At 46.7% G+C, this 16,042-nt stretch overlaps 1 protein-coding gene across 6 annotated transcripts in view; it reads right to left on the bottom strand.

The window, feature by feature from the left end:
- Positions 1–16,042, bottom strand: part of DDX31 (DEAD-box helicase 31) — a 72,700-nt gene that overhangs the window by 54,616 nt on the left and 2,042 nt on the right. For all 6 annotated transcript variants that reach the window (XR_009251332.1, XM_058693715.1, XM_058693716.1 and 3 more), the window contains exons 2-9: positions 12,176–12,432; positions 11,994–12,069; positions 11,004–11,047; positions 9,817–9,887; positions 8,779–8,843; positions 2,182–2,226; positions 778–819; positions 3–67 (exon numbers count right to left, since the gene is read on the bottom strand). Coding sequence is in view for 5 of the 6 variants with exons in the window: in XM_058693715.1 (XP_058549698.1) it covers positions 3–67; positions 778–819; positions 2,182–2,226; positions 8,779–8,843; positions 9,817–9,887; positions 11,004–11,047; positions 11,994–12,069; positions 12,176–12,432 (665 nt within the window). In the remaining variant the exon portion in view is untranslated. The remainder of the gene's footprint in view (positions 1–2; positions 68–777; positions 820–2,181; positions 2,227–8,778; positions 8,844–9,816; positions 9,888–11,003; positions 11,048–11,993; positions 12,070–12,175; positions 12,433–16,042) is intronic.

The raw sequence follows: 16,042 nt of genomic DNA, 5'->3' as shown, positions 1-16,042 counted from the left end.
ACCTGGCCTTTTCGGATTTCTTCCTCTCTCCGCCCATGAGCACCCCAGGCACGATCCAGGTGAACGGCTACAGGAAGACACCAGATGAGAATCAGAGCAGAGCCCCCTTCCCTGCAGACACAGAGACCGAATCCAAGGTCTTCTCCCCTAAAGACGCTGGGAGGGAAGACCTAGGCTTCACTGCAGACGCCGTTCCCGGGCATCGCCCGCCCCAGTGACGGGCAACAGCCACTTAAGTCACAGCTCCGGAACTGGCTCCCGGTGCTGTGAGAGGAACAGAGGCTTTCTCAGGGATTCAAACAGCTTCTCTGCCTTGCCCCGTCGAGGCCGAGTGGAGAACACATTTGACCTAAGCACAGCCCTTCCTTACTCCCCACCCCTGACAGAAAGAAGGACAGATCAATTCTCGGCTTGGCAGGCGCTGGCTCTCCTTTCTTAAACCCGACGTGCAGCTTTCTGGTAGCTTCCCACGTGCTCACTTCGGTTATACCTGTGAGTCTCCACGCGTGCCTTGTTAGGGACTATGGTGAACAGATTACAGGACTCCAAGCACCAGGAAACCCCAGTAATCTAAGCTAGAAATCGGCAGTTGGTCAACTTCGGATCAGTCAAAACCTACAAACTATACCTGGGGAGAGCAGAGACGCCCGCCCAAGCAACAAAGAGAAATTAAAATAATTCCTTGCTTTTTGAAAACAAAGGTAAGACTGGCAGACTTCTCTTTTCTCAAAAAGTCAGGAAAAAAAGGTAGAAAACTGGACTCGTGGCCCGCCTTACCTTAAGCAGTTTCTGGACAGTGTTAAAGCTTTGCAGAGCCAGCTGTGAGGAGTGAGCAGTTACAGATACTGAGCAAGGTTGTTCCCACCCGCCCCCCCCCCCCTCCGCCCCCACCTCCCCAATCTTTTAAAAAAAATTTAGACAACATGAAGTGATCAGATCCCAACCTGGACCTTAAGTTAAGATTTCAGGAAAAAAAAAAAAAATCTGATCCACAGAATCTTCTCAGAGAATATACCTCGCTCTCAGACTACGTCTGAAAGCTGCCAGTTTGGAGACTTGGGCAGAGAGGCCGCGTCCATTCCTTGGACACACACAGAAACAGTGTTGTGTGCTCCCTCTGCTGGCTCAAATTCCCAGAGTGCCTCACAGAGAACCACAAGCCTACGGTGCACGTGGATGGGGAAGCGTGCAGCATCGCCCTGGATGTGCCTCTCTTTAGGAAGAGAGGAAAACAGAACGTGCAGGAAGGAGTCCCCTGAAGGAGCAATCGACAGGCGAGCCTCTGGGCACCTTGCTTTCAAGGTGGCGTCAGGTATCCTTCAAGTACGCCTCACGGAGCACCGAGAGACGGTCACTCCCGAGTTTATTAAAGGAACAGAATCTAACAAGCCCAGTGGAGACCAGAGGAAGTGAAAATTAACGTAGGTTATAACCATTAACCACCATAAGAAAGCCTCAACACAATCCCTTTATCCAAGCGCATGTACAGAGTTCCCACATGCTTAGTATTCACGACGCGTCCCAGGGAAGTAGCAAGTTTGCCGCTGTGAAAATTTAAATAGCTCCACGCCTGCTCCTTCCCAGGACTGAGCTGAGAAAGGGCACTGCAGGCTGTGTAAGGCTGTGTTAACAGGCTGACTGGAAACCTCCATCTCCACGATCAACTCTCCGCAAGGAAGTGATTAGCATTTGATAGAGAAAACCGGTGCCCTAATCTGCACTTGCCTCCGTAGGCAAATAAACTAGATCAGACAGAAGAGATTCCCACCAAGACCGAAGAAAAATGTCTAGAAGCTTAACTTGCAAGAACAAGTAAAATTCTTGGTACCATGGCCTCTTTAAAAACAGTTCACGTTAGGGCTGACCGCTCTAATTTTTAATTAAGCTATAAAAGAAACAAAAAAGTCTAACAATGTCATTATTTTAATTCCTTTTAAAAGGACAGAGGCTTATCGTGTCATTAGTTTTTAGACACCAGGGAAATGCTTTTCCATACTTAGCTTATGATTTTCACAGAGTCTTTGAATTTTTCTTCTTAACAGGAACCAGAGGGATGGTCCCAGGCCAAGGTAAGGGTGCACAGGGAGAAAAATGGTAAAACCCACTTTTAAATTCGAACGGGTCTCACTCTCAGAAGGAAAGCACTTGCTTAAAAGGCGTCCTGACAGTGAGGCTGCTTACCTCTCTCGTTGGCACCAGCACCAGGGCATAGGGGCCATCACTGCGCTGTGGACACAGAAGGAAAGAAACACCATGAGTCAATGAACGAAGGTCACGGGACTCTGGTGGACAGAACCCGAGGGCGGCCACTCGCAAACATCAGAAGCGTCTCATGAGAGAAGGGGACTACGATGCCCACTACTCTTCTCATGCAACCTTGTTCTAAAGGTTCTGCCTTGGGGCGCCTGGGTGGCTCAGTTGGTTGAGCGTCCGACTTCAGCTCGGGTCACGATCTCGCAGTCTGTGAGTTCGAGCCCCATGTCGGGCTCTGTGCTGACTGCTCGGAGCCTGGAGCCCGCTTCGGATTCTGTGTCTCCCTCTCTCTGCCCCTAACCCACTCGCATTCTGTCTCTGTTTCTCTCAGAAATAAATAAACATTAACAAAAATTTTTTTTAAAGACTCTGCCCCATGCGGTCAGACAAGAGAAAGAAAATACGTATAAAACTGGAAAGTAGGAGACAATTAGATGACAAAACTGTCATCTAATAATGACAGTTTATCCTAAGAAACAAAACAAAACAAAAATCTACCACAAGAAAAGACAACTCAGTCAAGTAGCTGAATGCAAACTTAACACACACAAATTACAGCCTTCTGACGTAAAAAAGTTAGAAAATACAATGGAGGGGGGAATCACCCAAGAGCAGCAGCGGGAACAACAGGAAGGCTGACAAAAAATGTACAAAATGCTTGTGACAGAAACTGTAAAACCCTTCTGAGGAGCATAAAGTAAAATGTGAATAAATGGGAAACCATATCCTATTCTTGGATAAGATGGCTCCTTATCACAAATGCGCCAATTGTAAGTCAACCCATTAACGTAACTCGACCCTAAGAAAGCTGCCACAAGTCTGCACATATACACACGCGCATATAAAATAACACATATGCACAAGCTGACTTCAAAGTTCCTATGAAAAATCAACGTGCAAGAATAACCAAAACATGTCCGAAAAACAACAGATGTTAAAACGATTTAGAACTACCATAATATAAATAATGGACAGCAGCATACAGAGATCACAGCAGCAAACCGAGTCTAGAACAGAATCAAATACACGCAGAATTGTATGAAATAAGGTGCATTTTGCATCAGTAGAGAAAAGATAAATTGTTCAGAGACTTCACAAGCAAACAAAGTTAGAGAAGTTGGAATTAAGTTGGCCATTTTACAGCTGACATAAATCTCAGAAACTATACAACATCAATACATTTTATAACTTAAAAACTTTTAACTTTAGAATGGGCAAACAGTGACTAAATAAAATCAAGTAATAAACGACAAAATGAAGGGAGAGAAAGGGCCACTTTCCTTAGTTCACATAAGGCCTATAATTCAATGAAAAAATGAAAACAAAAAGACCACAACGACTTACATAGAAAAATGGAGGCAGGACACAAGTAGCTAATTTATGGACGTGAGAATTCAAGACATGGCTTTTACACATGCAAAGAGATGCTCAACTCCACTGTCAAATGAGCAAAACAAAGCAGCCGATGGTGTCACTAGGGCACGGGTGAGCAGGGACTCCTGTTCCGCCGTGGGAAGAGCGCAAAGTGGCTTAACCCATTTGGAGTTCAGTGCGGGGGGCGGGGCGCCGGGGTGGCTCGGCTGGTTAAGCATCTGGCTTCAGCTCAGGTCATGATCTCACAGTTCGTGAGTTCGAGCCCCACACAGGGTGAGGTTCATGAGCTTGAGCCCCACTTCTCTCTCTGCCCCTCACTCACTTGCACCCTCTCTCTCAAAAAAAAAAAAATTAAAAAAAAAAAAAAGTTCAATTGTGGCGTCATCCACCGAATAAAAATGCCGCTCCCACCGTCAGGGGTTTCTTTAAAAGATACACCCGTAAGTGTACGTAAAAAAGCAAACTATTTTACAGACTGTATTTGTAACAGTCTCGTTTGTAGTGAAATACTGGATGGAAGGGAAGTGCTACCAGTGAGGGGCTGACGCCCTAACTCGGGGTACCCCCATGCAGTGGGACACCAGACGGCCGTGAAAAAACAAGGCACGTGGGCACAGTACTGCTAAGAAGCCATCCCAAAGCGTGTTAAGTGAGCACCAACCAGCAAGGCACAAACATCATGTACAGCAAGCAACCTCCTGTGTTATCCCCCAAACACAACAGAAAGAAACACAGAAGCTCTGGCTGAGGGGGAAGGGGCCTGTGCGCCCCCGCACTCGCTCTCTCTGCAGAGACCAGCCCTGGGAGGGCCACCAGACGAGCACAAGGGCATCGCGTCCCCAGAGAGCCCTGCCATGCGGGCGACAGGGACGGTGAGGACTGACTTCTCACCGTGTATTTTCTGGTACTCTTTTGATCTTGTAACGCGTACACTGTATCTAAAAATATACGTGTAAAAAAACCCAAAAAGTACCCTGAGAAAGGCCCCAAAGTCAGTGGTGACTTGCACCTCCAAAGTGCTCACAGACACTCAGGACTTAATCAAAACCGTGTCAGGGCAGAAGCTAAGTGTGGATTTAGAACAGGTTCAATTACAAGTATGGATTTCATGTTTTGCATTGGAAACATTTACCCACAAGGAGGAAAGGATTTGGAATTCAAACTCGAGCCGCCTGTCCTCGACGTCAAGTCTGCGAGGCTGTGCTGAGGCCCAGGCAAGAACGGTAAACATGTTAGTACAACGGTATCAGCGTGCCACAGTGTGACGTTACGAGATTCTGACATTTCAAAAGGTGTTACACGCAGAAGAAGAAAGAAAAATCAATTCCTCTCAGGGCAGAAGTGAGCAAAGAAGGATGGTTGTGTTGTTTAAAAAAAAAAAAGAAATCAGAGCCCAAATAACCGAAAAGAGCGAAAACACAGAAAGGCAATCCGTTCTCATTCCATCGCCAAAGTAATTTAAGACTCTGCTGGGGGCCTTGAGCTTCCTGCTCCCTCCAGATCGGTTTTTTACGGGTCAAATCATTTCACAATGAACTCCAAGGGTCCCTATTGAATATTCCTTGAAACGAGTGAATTAAATTTGGGCTTAGAGAACTCTTCGTACAGAAAACTTCAATCTTGAATAGAATGAGCCGTTACTGACATTAAAATACACGCGGTAAAGAAAAACCACCACGTGGCTTGTGAACGTCTCTGTAGAGCAGCAGAGAACATCACTGCCTTGCAAACCAGCCCCGCGCCCACGTGGTGATGCTTCCCAAGCGTCCGCGTGCGTCCGCTCAGAAGCTCGCGGCAACCCCGGCGGACACGCGCTGCCGTCGGCTCCACCCCACCGGTGACGTCACTGAGGCACAGAGGGATGGAACGATTTGCCCGAGGACACGCTCAGACCCAGGACGCCGCCTGCCTCAGGTCCGTGATCCCACCTCTCTCGTCCTCGGTCCACGGGCCTATGAGACGAGACGGTGGGGCTGGAACCACAGGACCCGTTCCGGCTCAAATAGTCCCAAGCTCTTCAACGATACGTGTGGAAATAACAACCCGCTGCTCTCAGGGAACTGTCCTAACACGTATAAACGGATGACACTTTACCACATCGTTGCAATACTTGGCCTTTCCTCTCCAGCTGGGTAGCGGTACAACGCCAAGTCCTTTGTACAAATGATCTTACTGTGAGGTGCCCAATGGGAAGAAAACATCGGTCCCCTGTAGGAAATACATTCCTCACTCGTCCACGTCAGAGGAAATCGGTATCAGCAGTTCAAGTATCTTTCTTGTCTCTTCACACGCGCGCACACACACAGTACTATTTATGCAGCCAGATCACCCAGTACATACTGTTTTATCCTCTGCCCTTTTTTTTTTTTAATGTTTATTTATTTTTGAGACAGAGAGAGACAGAGCACGAATGGGGGAGGGTCAGAGAGAGGGAGACACAGATCCGAAGCGGGCTCCAGGCTCCGAGCTGTCAGCACAGAGCCCGACGCGGGGCTCGAACTCACGGACCGCGAGATCATGACCTGAGCCGAAGTCGGCCGCTCAACCGACTGAGCCACCCAGGCGCCCCCCATCTCTACCTTTTAATTGGGATGTTTAAACCACTCGTATCTACTGTTGTTATTGATATGATTGGGTTTGAATCTACCACCTTTTTTTTTTAAATTTTTTTTTTACATTCATTTATTTATTTTTTTAACGTTTATTTATTTTTGAGACAGAGAGAGACAGAGCACGAACGGGGGAAGGGCAGAGAGAGAGGGAGACACAGAATCGGAAGCAGGCTCCAGGCTCTGAGCCATCAGCCCAGAGCCCGACGCTGGGCTCGAACCCACGGACCGCGAGATCGCGACCTGAGCCGAAGTCGGACGTTCAACCGACTGAGCCACCCAGGCGCCCCCTTCTGCCCTTTTTTTAAAAAAAAAATTTTTTTTTTAACGTTTATTTATTTTTGAGACAGAGAGAGACAGAGCGTGAATAGGGGAGGGGCAGAGAGAGAGGGAGACACAGATTCCGAAGCAGGCTCCAGGCTCCCAGCTGTCAGCCCAGAGCCTGATGCGGGGCTTGAACTCACGGATGGTGAGATGGTGACCTGAGCCGAAGTCGGACGCTCAACCGACAGAGCCACCTACGCGCCCCTCCTCTGCCCTTTTTTGATTAACGTCTAAAAACACCTGTCAAGTTCACAAACGGTAACTGAAAAAAATACCAGTTTTAATGGCTATGTAAGGTTCCATCACTTGGATGTTGTGTAGGATTTCAGGGTTTTTTTTAAAATTTCTTTTTAATCTTTACTTTTTTTTCAAGAGCGAGCGAGCGAGCAAGCATGAGTGGAAAAGGAACAGAGAGAGGGAGACACAGAATCCGGAGCAGGCTCCAGGCTCTGAGCTGTCAGCACAGAGCCCGACCTGGGGCTCGAACTCAGACCGCGAGATCATGACCTGAGCGGAAATCGGATGCTCAACCGACTGAGCCACCCTGGCGCCCCGGACTTTGGTTTTATTGATTTAAAATTATGTAAATAAATTTTAAGTAAAATTTAAATATTCACTTTGAAATGAATTTAAGCTTACAAAAAAATTACACAGATTATACAAAGAACGCTCTTCTATCCTGCTCCCAGCTTCCTTAGGCAGTATCGATTCCCAAAATCCCAGTACAAGGATCAAACCCAGGAAATCAACGCTGATAAGCTATTATGAGTGAATTTATCTACAAACTGTACTCCGATCTCACTGACTGACTTATTAACGTCCTTTCCCCAGACTAGGATCCGATTCAGAACCACATGGTTGCATTTAGCCACTACGTCTCCTTCACCGCTTTTAACCAGGGGCAGTTCTTCAGCATTTCTTTGTGTTTGTTTTGTTTTGTTTTTCTGTGACAGTAATACTTTTGAAGAGTAATGGCCAGTCACTTTGCAGAATGTCTCTTGACTCGGGTTCGTCTGATGCTTGCTCATGATTAAATTTGGGCCAGAAAGCCACAGAAGGGACGTCGTGCCCTCTGGGCACCTCTCTGGAGGGAGGTGCGTGAGGTCAGCACATCTGCGCAGTGGTGATGCCCACGCTGACCACCGGGGTGAAGGCGGTGACAGCCAGGCTTCCCCATCTTCCCCATCATAGAACTGCTGTCTTCCCCTTTGGGATTAAGAGGGGTCTTGTAGGGAGATGCTTGGAGACCCAGTAAATATCCCAGTTTTCATGCCGCTTTCATCCACTCCTTTCAGCGCATGCCGATCCCTGTGGGGGCGGTACAACTAAGGCATCTGCCAGATGGCGACATTCTACTTCCGTCACTTCTGTGGATGTCCGGAGGAAGTCTCCTGGAAGGAAGGCCTTTCCTTCTCCCGTTTCTCTATTCATTCAGTAACTTATTTGTATCCATTTGTCCCGTGGGCATAGGTTTTAGCCCCTGGGCTGCAACCCAATGCTATCGCTACTTGTGTAGTCCCTCAGTATCAGGCAGGCTTGGTCCACGCCTAACTCTGTGTGTTCACACGGAGAAGAAAAGTAACCAATCAGCTCTTCTCAGCTGCTTGGGCACCCACCTCACCTCCTATTTCAGATCTCGCCCTGTCCTTCCTACTGAGGATAACCAGGGACATATCTGTGGGACTCTGGGCGGGGTTTTGAGATGATGCCTGTGCCTCCGGAGCCTGGCAGTTAACTGGCCTCCTAGGGAACCCAATTCTGGCCCCTTTGGCCCAACGCTAACTAAATGTGCCTCCCAACTAAAGACAAGACTCCACCATTGTTCCCGAGCCTCTCTTTCTGTAAAATTAGATGAACAGAAATACCTGTAACTTGTTGGGCCTGGGGAGGTGGGGGGAGGGGCGGCGGCAGCTAGGATTTGAGAAGATGACACTTTGGCAAAGCATCCGGCACAGTGTATGACACACAAGGAGCATTGATTCTACAAACGCTCCCTGTTGGATGTGCTGTGATGATTACAAAATACAGTTATTCTACTCTGGGCACAGTCTTCAGATGCAACATGTTTATAGGACATAAACATCAATGAATGAATTAAAAAAGAGGCAAGAAAACAACGCTAAATGAAAACAGTCTTTTGGTCCCAGTGGTACTGCTTTGGTTCAGTTCCATGGTTGCTTACGTACCATGAGCAGTAAAAGAAACACACTATACTCACCTGTATTTTTGATTTCATTGCTTGAAGAGACTGGACCACAGGGATACAGTAGGCAAGCGTTTTACCTTTTAAAAAAGTACAGAAGCAATTAAAATCACAGGCCCCAGAAGATGGAGGGAGGACGAAGGCAGTAAAGAAAACGGTCTCTGCTATCTTTGGGCAGCACTAAAAGCCAGGGACAGGAAAAGTGTTAAGTCCTACATCCAAGAGCGGTAAAGGCAGCATCTGCCCCCCTGCCATGACTCCCAATTTTGCTCTGTGAACGCACTACTTCCAAAAACACCCCGCAGCTTCAGCTCCTTTCTCCAGCCAAGAAGGGAGACAATGACACATTTCCCAAGTTACACAAAAGCTCAACTGGATGACTATCCTTCAAAGCCAGAAAACTCCTCCTCTAAAGTCATCCTTAATCACTCCAATGAGCCTCCTGGTCAAGTGAATGATGTGGGCAGTCTGGTGTTTAGAAGTTAGCTCGAGGTGTTTAGAAGCCAGTCTGAACCCCAGAGCTAGCCTCTAAAGACCAGGAAGAAACCAAGGAATGGCAAAAGCCACCAGGTGGGTGGCTGAGCTGGGGGGAAGTGGAGAACAGCTGATTAGCCCCATGCAGGGCACAAGAGGCTCACAAGAACACGTCTACAGACGATGTGGAACAAGCAAAATCTGTGCTCCACGTTGCAGCAAAACAACTAGCATCCAATCAGTGCGTGCTCATGTTGAACCATGCTTTATTCTAAGAAACTATTTATCCCCCACTGGAGGGAGGACGGGCAGCTCGAGCCACAGACGGTGGACTGGGCAGAGCGAGAGCAGAACCTGGCCAGGTCCGGATCACTCCTGATCACAGCACCACCAGCCACCCCCTTCCTTTCGCCGCAAGAACAAATTCAGGGCCCTAATCGAGAGCAAGCATGGCCTCCCCTCCTCCCCCCAAAAAGCAAAGCAGCCGCCACCACAGATAGCCATCTCGCGACGTGACCTACAAGGTGACTGTGGCCTTGGTAGCGGGGGAAGAAGGACAGAAGTTAAATGATGACTGACCTGAGCCCGTCTGAGACCTCACCAGAGCATCTCTGCCCTCCAGCAACACGGGAATACTTTGCTTCTGAACGCTTGGGCCACCCAAAAGAGAGAACACACGCTTGTCTGTAATGTTTTACTCTGTCGTGTTTACAGGCAGAGAAGCAGGACACACAGATCGCAACCGCCCCCACGCGTCGCTTGTCTGCCAACTGCCACCCTGGAGTATCGAGACATTCGAGCGAAGTTGCTGAGGAGCTTCTGACGGCTGGAGGAGTAAAACCTCAATTAAATTTCTGGAACTCAGTTGAAAATGCTGAGGCAAGCCAGAGCCTGGCCATTCTGGCAGACTGATTTAAAAAAAAACAAAAAACAAAGGGACAGGCGTGATGACAAGCTGGAGCTACCACGAGAGCATAGCACACATGCACCTGCCTCCCGTGGCAGACGTTGTGGAAAGAGACCCACGCCAAAGGGTACAAGAAATCTCGTGAGCCATCCTGATAGCCTGGAGCTCTTCGCACTCTCCAGAACACCAAGGTGCACTAGGATGTGTCCACATGTGTACTTAAAAACAAACAACAAAAAGGGCACAGAATTCATTTAAATTTGGTCGATGAAACTGAATAAAAAAATTGGGGAGGGGGCTCCTTATTTCACTCCTCAATACTCATCAATTTGCACCTATAAGTAAAATGTGATGACTAATAAAACGTAAACACGCATAGGTGCTCACAAAAAGGAAGTTCACCTCTGCTCTACACCTTTTATTATTCCGTTTTCCAGAACCGTCATTATTAAACATTCAAAAAATTTTTTCAATATCCCGCTCTATCCAATCAAATACCTACTCCTGTCTTTTTGGTTGCCTCTAATTCTTACTAGTAAACAATGACATGAGAAATTTTGCATCGTGGACATGTTATTCTCAGGGAAGCATGGACGGCAGCAGGATCACATGGAGACCATCATCTGGACAAGTTTAGAGCTGAGAACAGGAGTAGATGGGGACTCAGTCTCTCCATTTAACAAGTGAGGGAACTGAGTGGCTAAGTGATGCGTCAGGCCCTCGATAGGCAGCAATCTGGCAGTGTTCTCTAACACCAAGACAAAAATGTGCTCTGTATGCCACAGATAATTCAGATCTCATCTGGTTATAGCCATCCAAGTTTTAAGAAAATCAAGACTGGCCTCGAACCCTTCCTTACCTGGTCATGCTAGTCATGTTTAAGACCGTATTTATTGTGGAAATCTAAAAGAGAACACAAAAAATAAATATTTTTAACTTCTGACTTTTTGGTAAAAACCCATTTAATGAAAAAAGAAGATACTGGGAAAAAACTGATGACTATGTTCAAGTCAAGTTCTTCCAACCCAGTGAGTCTCGCCTGGGGGTGGTTCCGCTCCACCCCTGCGCCCACACAGGTGGCAACATCTAGAGAGATTTTCGGTGGCTACAAGTGGGGCCAGGGACACCACTGGAATCAAGTGAGTAGAGGCACGGGTGTTGCTGGACATCCTATCACGCACAGGACAGTGCTCATGACAAAGAGTTATCCATCCCCAAATGCCCACAGCACGACCCTGCTCGATGTCCCTGCTCAAACCCGTAGGTGCGAAAACAGCTTACGTAAGGCACCCTGAAGGACTAAGTGAGCTGTGACTACAGGAGCAAAGGAAAACCAGATTCCCTAAAAGTTAACGCATTTTTCTCTCCTTACTCATAAATAAGAGCAGAAACTTCACTCATGGTTAAATTAAAAAAAAAAAAAAAAAAAAAAAGGGCCCATCTGTTTGTAGAAAACGTGTGTTAAAACAGCCCCGTCTTCTTCAATTCTTTGTAACAGGCTACCCTTGAGACACAGATGCCAGCTCAGTCCCCTCTCCCATCCAGATCAGCCTCCGCGTCGCATCTACCCATGACTGGGAGCCTGTCCTAGGCACATTAGGTGAACTGTCTGGCCTAATTTGAATTAGGTGAGGGGAGTGTTTGGTTCCTTAAAAAGTGGGTGGGGACGGAGGTTGGGACAGTGAAGAGTAACGTAAGCTCACTGGGATTATCCCAGAAGAGCATCTCATCAGTCTGACTTCACTCAGGTAGCTGGGAGCAGAGATAACCACTCTTTTTCTCTCTAGACATTCCGAATGAATAACCACATCGAAAAAACCGACCACACGAGACACTGAGAGCTACTTACTAAATGTGGGTGGAGGTCCAGTTGGTGAAAAGCGTCTGAGGTGAACACCTGTTCTTGCACCTGCTTTACTACAGGTCTGCAAATGACGAACAAAACCCGGGCATCAGTTCCAATCAACAGAGCAAAAGGCGGAATACACTTCACTCCTCTTATTCCCGAAGTGCATCTGTGCCTGAACATACCTGTGGAGCTCTGGAATTTCGGGGTTATTTTTAAATAACGAAGAAGTCCTAATGCATGGTTTCTGCTCTCGGTTTTTACCGCTCACACCAACCAAAGATTCATTCGGAGAAAATGTTTTCTGTGCCTTCCCCTTAGAAGTCCTTTGTGCTTCTTCAGCAGCAGCTTTCTTGGCTGGGAGAAACACCGCCGCGTTCCTCCGCTTCGCTGGGGGAGCCTCACTGGATGCTCGGTACTTTCTTTTGGTAGCCTCTGCTTGCTGCGTTGTTCCCAAAAGGAAAGAGCGACAAGAGATGCATCAGTCCATGAAGACAGACCTCACAGTGAAGCCTGACTGCCCACAGAATTGCCTCTCTCCCTGCAGAGATCATTACGCCCCATATGTCGAGCAACAGTTTAGGGTCTGCAATCAGATTCTTTGACTCAGCTTTTTTCCCCCCCAAAAAGAAAAAAAAAGAAACCAAACCCCCAAACATCTCAGCTCATTCATCCCCTAGACCTCACCATCCATCTTAACTATCAACTCAACCAAGATGAGGGTAAGGATAGAGAAGGGAGAAACCTTTTGGGGGCTGAACATTACCAAATGGGAGTCTCCGTTAAGGGAAGAGAGAACCCACCTTGTGAAGTGTGCCCGCTAGATCAATCCGTTTCCCTGGATGTCCATCTACACAACAAGAACAGGGGAGGGGAGCGCATCCTCTCTCTCCACCAACAAAGCCTGTTGGTGACTATACGTGGGAGGCTGCATCCCAGCTCATGCCCAGGAAGCAGAAACCTTCATTACCGCTCTACCCCAGCCAGAGTGCTTGGATCGCTGTCACTCTCTCCCCTCACGCTGCTCCCCCAGATTCAGATGGCTTGGAGACGTTTCCTACTCGCCGTTTCCATTCCAAATGAGAATTCTACTCCATCCATCACTTCTACCACAATTATTTCCAATTCTCTTTGCCTTTCAGTTCCCCATCTGATAGTCGGCTGCAGGCTACAACGCTCGATATTTTTTTTTTGCCTGTTGCTTCTCATTTCCATAACATGAATCTGGCTACCTGCACCATGTCCAAACTTCTCCTAAGAGAAGCAGCATCCAATTTTCTTTGGAAAAAAATTTGTTTTCTTTCTGCCTTCTCTTCCAATTTACACACGAATACAAAAACATCCCGTGAGTAGCTAGTGCTTATTATCCTGGTGTTTTCATTTCTCTTGGAATGTTATTCTCCCCTTAGCTCGAAATGATGAATTCCATTTACACATCAGCTTGCTTTAGCCATGACTGTCAGCTTCAGGCTAACCTACCAATAACATAGCTGTTTGTTCCTGGCACCACAGGACTCCTGGACCCAAATAATTCAATAAATACAACTTTGAGTATTTAATGTTGATAAAGTTAAGTATTACTAATTAGGTTAAAAATAACCTTCATCTTACAAATTTATTTTTACAAAGTCCCAAGTTCATGAATGTTCAGAGTAAAGAAACAGATGAAGTCAAGTTCCGGGTCTGCTGAATCATTTGCAAGGCAGACTGAAATGTGCAGACTTTCCTTGATTTATGGAACTAGGGACTCTCAGAGCATAAAAAGGCCTGAAGGCCACTCCCACCATGAACAGACTTTCTACCACCGTCCCCCAGATGGCCTTGCAGTAGGCTTTGCCTACACACCTCCTCTTACTGCTCTCCATCCACCAAGGCAGACCGAATTCTAGGGGTTAGGAAGCGGCTTCTGACGTTCAGACAAGAGCCGCCCCTTGATCATTTCTCTACTGGTCTGAGGTTTGCTTTCTGCAGCAACACAAAACAAGCTTATTTCCTCTGGGACATAACATTCCTTCACACATCGTGTAAATCTTTTACTTTCTTCTTTGGAATAAATATCCCAAACAGGACATGAACTTTCAATCCTTTATCATCCCAGTCACCTATTATGCTCAGGTCAACTTTTCTTTAAAAGCAAGTATTCAGAGGGGCACCTGGGTGGCTCAGTCAGTTAAGCGTCCGACTTTGGCTCAGGTCATGATCTCGCGGTTCGTGAGTTCAAGCCCCGCGTCGGGCTCTGTGCTGACGGCTCAGAGCCTGGAGCCTGTTTCAGATTCTGTGTCTCCCTCTCTCTCTCTGACCCTCCCCCGTTCATGCTCTGTCTCTCTCTGTCTCAAAAATAAATAAACGTTAAAGAAAAAAATTTAAAAAATAAAAGCAAGTATTCAGAATCAAGCACGGTATTTCACAGGGTTTCCACTGCTCTTAGGCTAAAATTAAAAAACCTGTAATATGATCTACAAAGCCCTCTAGAAGCTGGCCTCTGCCCATCTCACCAGTCTCAGCTGTCCTGATCTTCCTTAATTCCTAGAAGGCACCATGTTCCTTCCTCCCTCAGGGCCTTTGCACATGCTATTCCCATACCCATGTCTCCAACCCTCACTTTGGCTGGTTAACACATACTCATCCTTCAGACTGAGGCTTACTGGGTCCTCAGAAGAACCTTTCCTGACCTCTTCTCTCCACGTAGTCAAGCCAGGGCTCCTACTCTTGGCTCTCCTGGCACCCTTATTCTTCTCTATAGCACTCAATACAACAACAAGCACAAAATGTAATTTGTTATGTGGTGTCCATCTTCCCATTAAACCACAAACTCTATAAGGAAACGGACAAGTCTGTCCAGTAGAGCATTGAATCCCCTGTATGAACTCATGTCTGCACAAAGTAAGTGCTCAATAAATACTTACAAGATGAACAACACCCAATAGAATTATCCCTCTCCATAGGCCGGACACCATTCCACTACTTGTTAGCTTTTCTGCCCCACATCCACAACACGTTCACTTAAAACACCCCAGTACATAGTGGCTATCAAGCAGCTTGATTCTGAACACAAGGCTGGACAAGTAGCCAAGCCCTTGAAGAACTCACAGATTAGTGGAAGAGATCAACATATAAAACCACAAACTCAAATCTGTTTGTACTCAGAAAAAATATACACACAAAGGGTCGTGAAAGCACAAAATAAGCTTCCCACGGCCTGTGGCAAAGGGAAAGGCGGCCAGGAGACAGAAGTGCTTCAGGAGGTGGCATCTGAGCAAAGAACATACCTGAATCTACTAAAACATCTGCTCGACAACATTAAGCAAATCACCTTCCTCTGAGTCTCCGGTCCTGCACCCGTAAAACGAGGGGGGTTGTGGCAGATGACCTTTAGGAGCCCACCTGGGCCTAAAAGCCTACTACTACACCTCTGACATTAACAAATACACTACAGCTCAGGCAAGACGCTAAGTACTTAGGTGGGTACTGCTATCATCCCATTTTAAGATGAGATCACTGAGGCAGCAACAGGAGGCGACTTGTCCCAGGGTCACCAAGCGATACAGGCTTTGCTCAGGCACTGATTCCACAGCCAGGACTCCTGAGCGTTGTGCTATAATACCATTTTTTAATTCCAGCTGGGTTAGAAAACATCATATACAGCTTGGTCCCTCTTTTGAGTTGTTTTCTAGAAGGATATACACCAAAATGTTAACCGGAGTTATATCGGAGTATGGCAATTATGGGGATTTTTTTTTTTTTTCTTTAACACACTTCCCAAATTTCCTACAATAAACTTGTATTAATTGAATCATCAAAAAACATTTTTAGAAAGAAAACATTCTACATGGTGTTATAAATAGCATAACTTACGTTGTTGAGGCCTTTCCAAGTTCAGAATATTAGCTACTCATCCCAAATTCAGGCCACTGGCAAATTTGATCAACGTATCTATAATTCTCATTCAAGACATAAAAAATGTAGATGCAGACAAGGGCACCGCAGACCCTTGTCATGACCTTATTAATACATATCCTTTGACGCAGTGGTCCAGGCAATCATAAAACCAG

The sequence above is a fragment of the Neofelis nebulosa genome, chromosome 12, assembly GCF_028018385.1.
Source record: "Neofelis nebulosa isolate mNeoNeb1 chromosome 12, mNeoNeb1.pri, whole genome shotgun sequence".
Taxonomy (NCBI): Eukaryota; Metazoa; Chordata; class Mammalia; order Carnivora; family Felidae; genus Neofelis; species Neofelis nebulosa.
The sequence above is the reverse complement of the archived record's forward strand: the minus strand, read 5'-3'. Positions and strand labels throughout refer to the sequence as shown.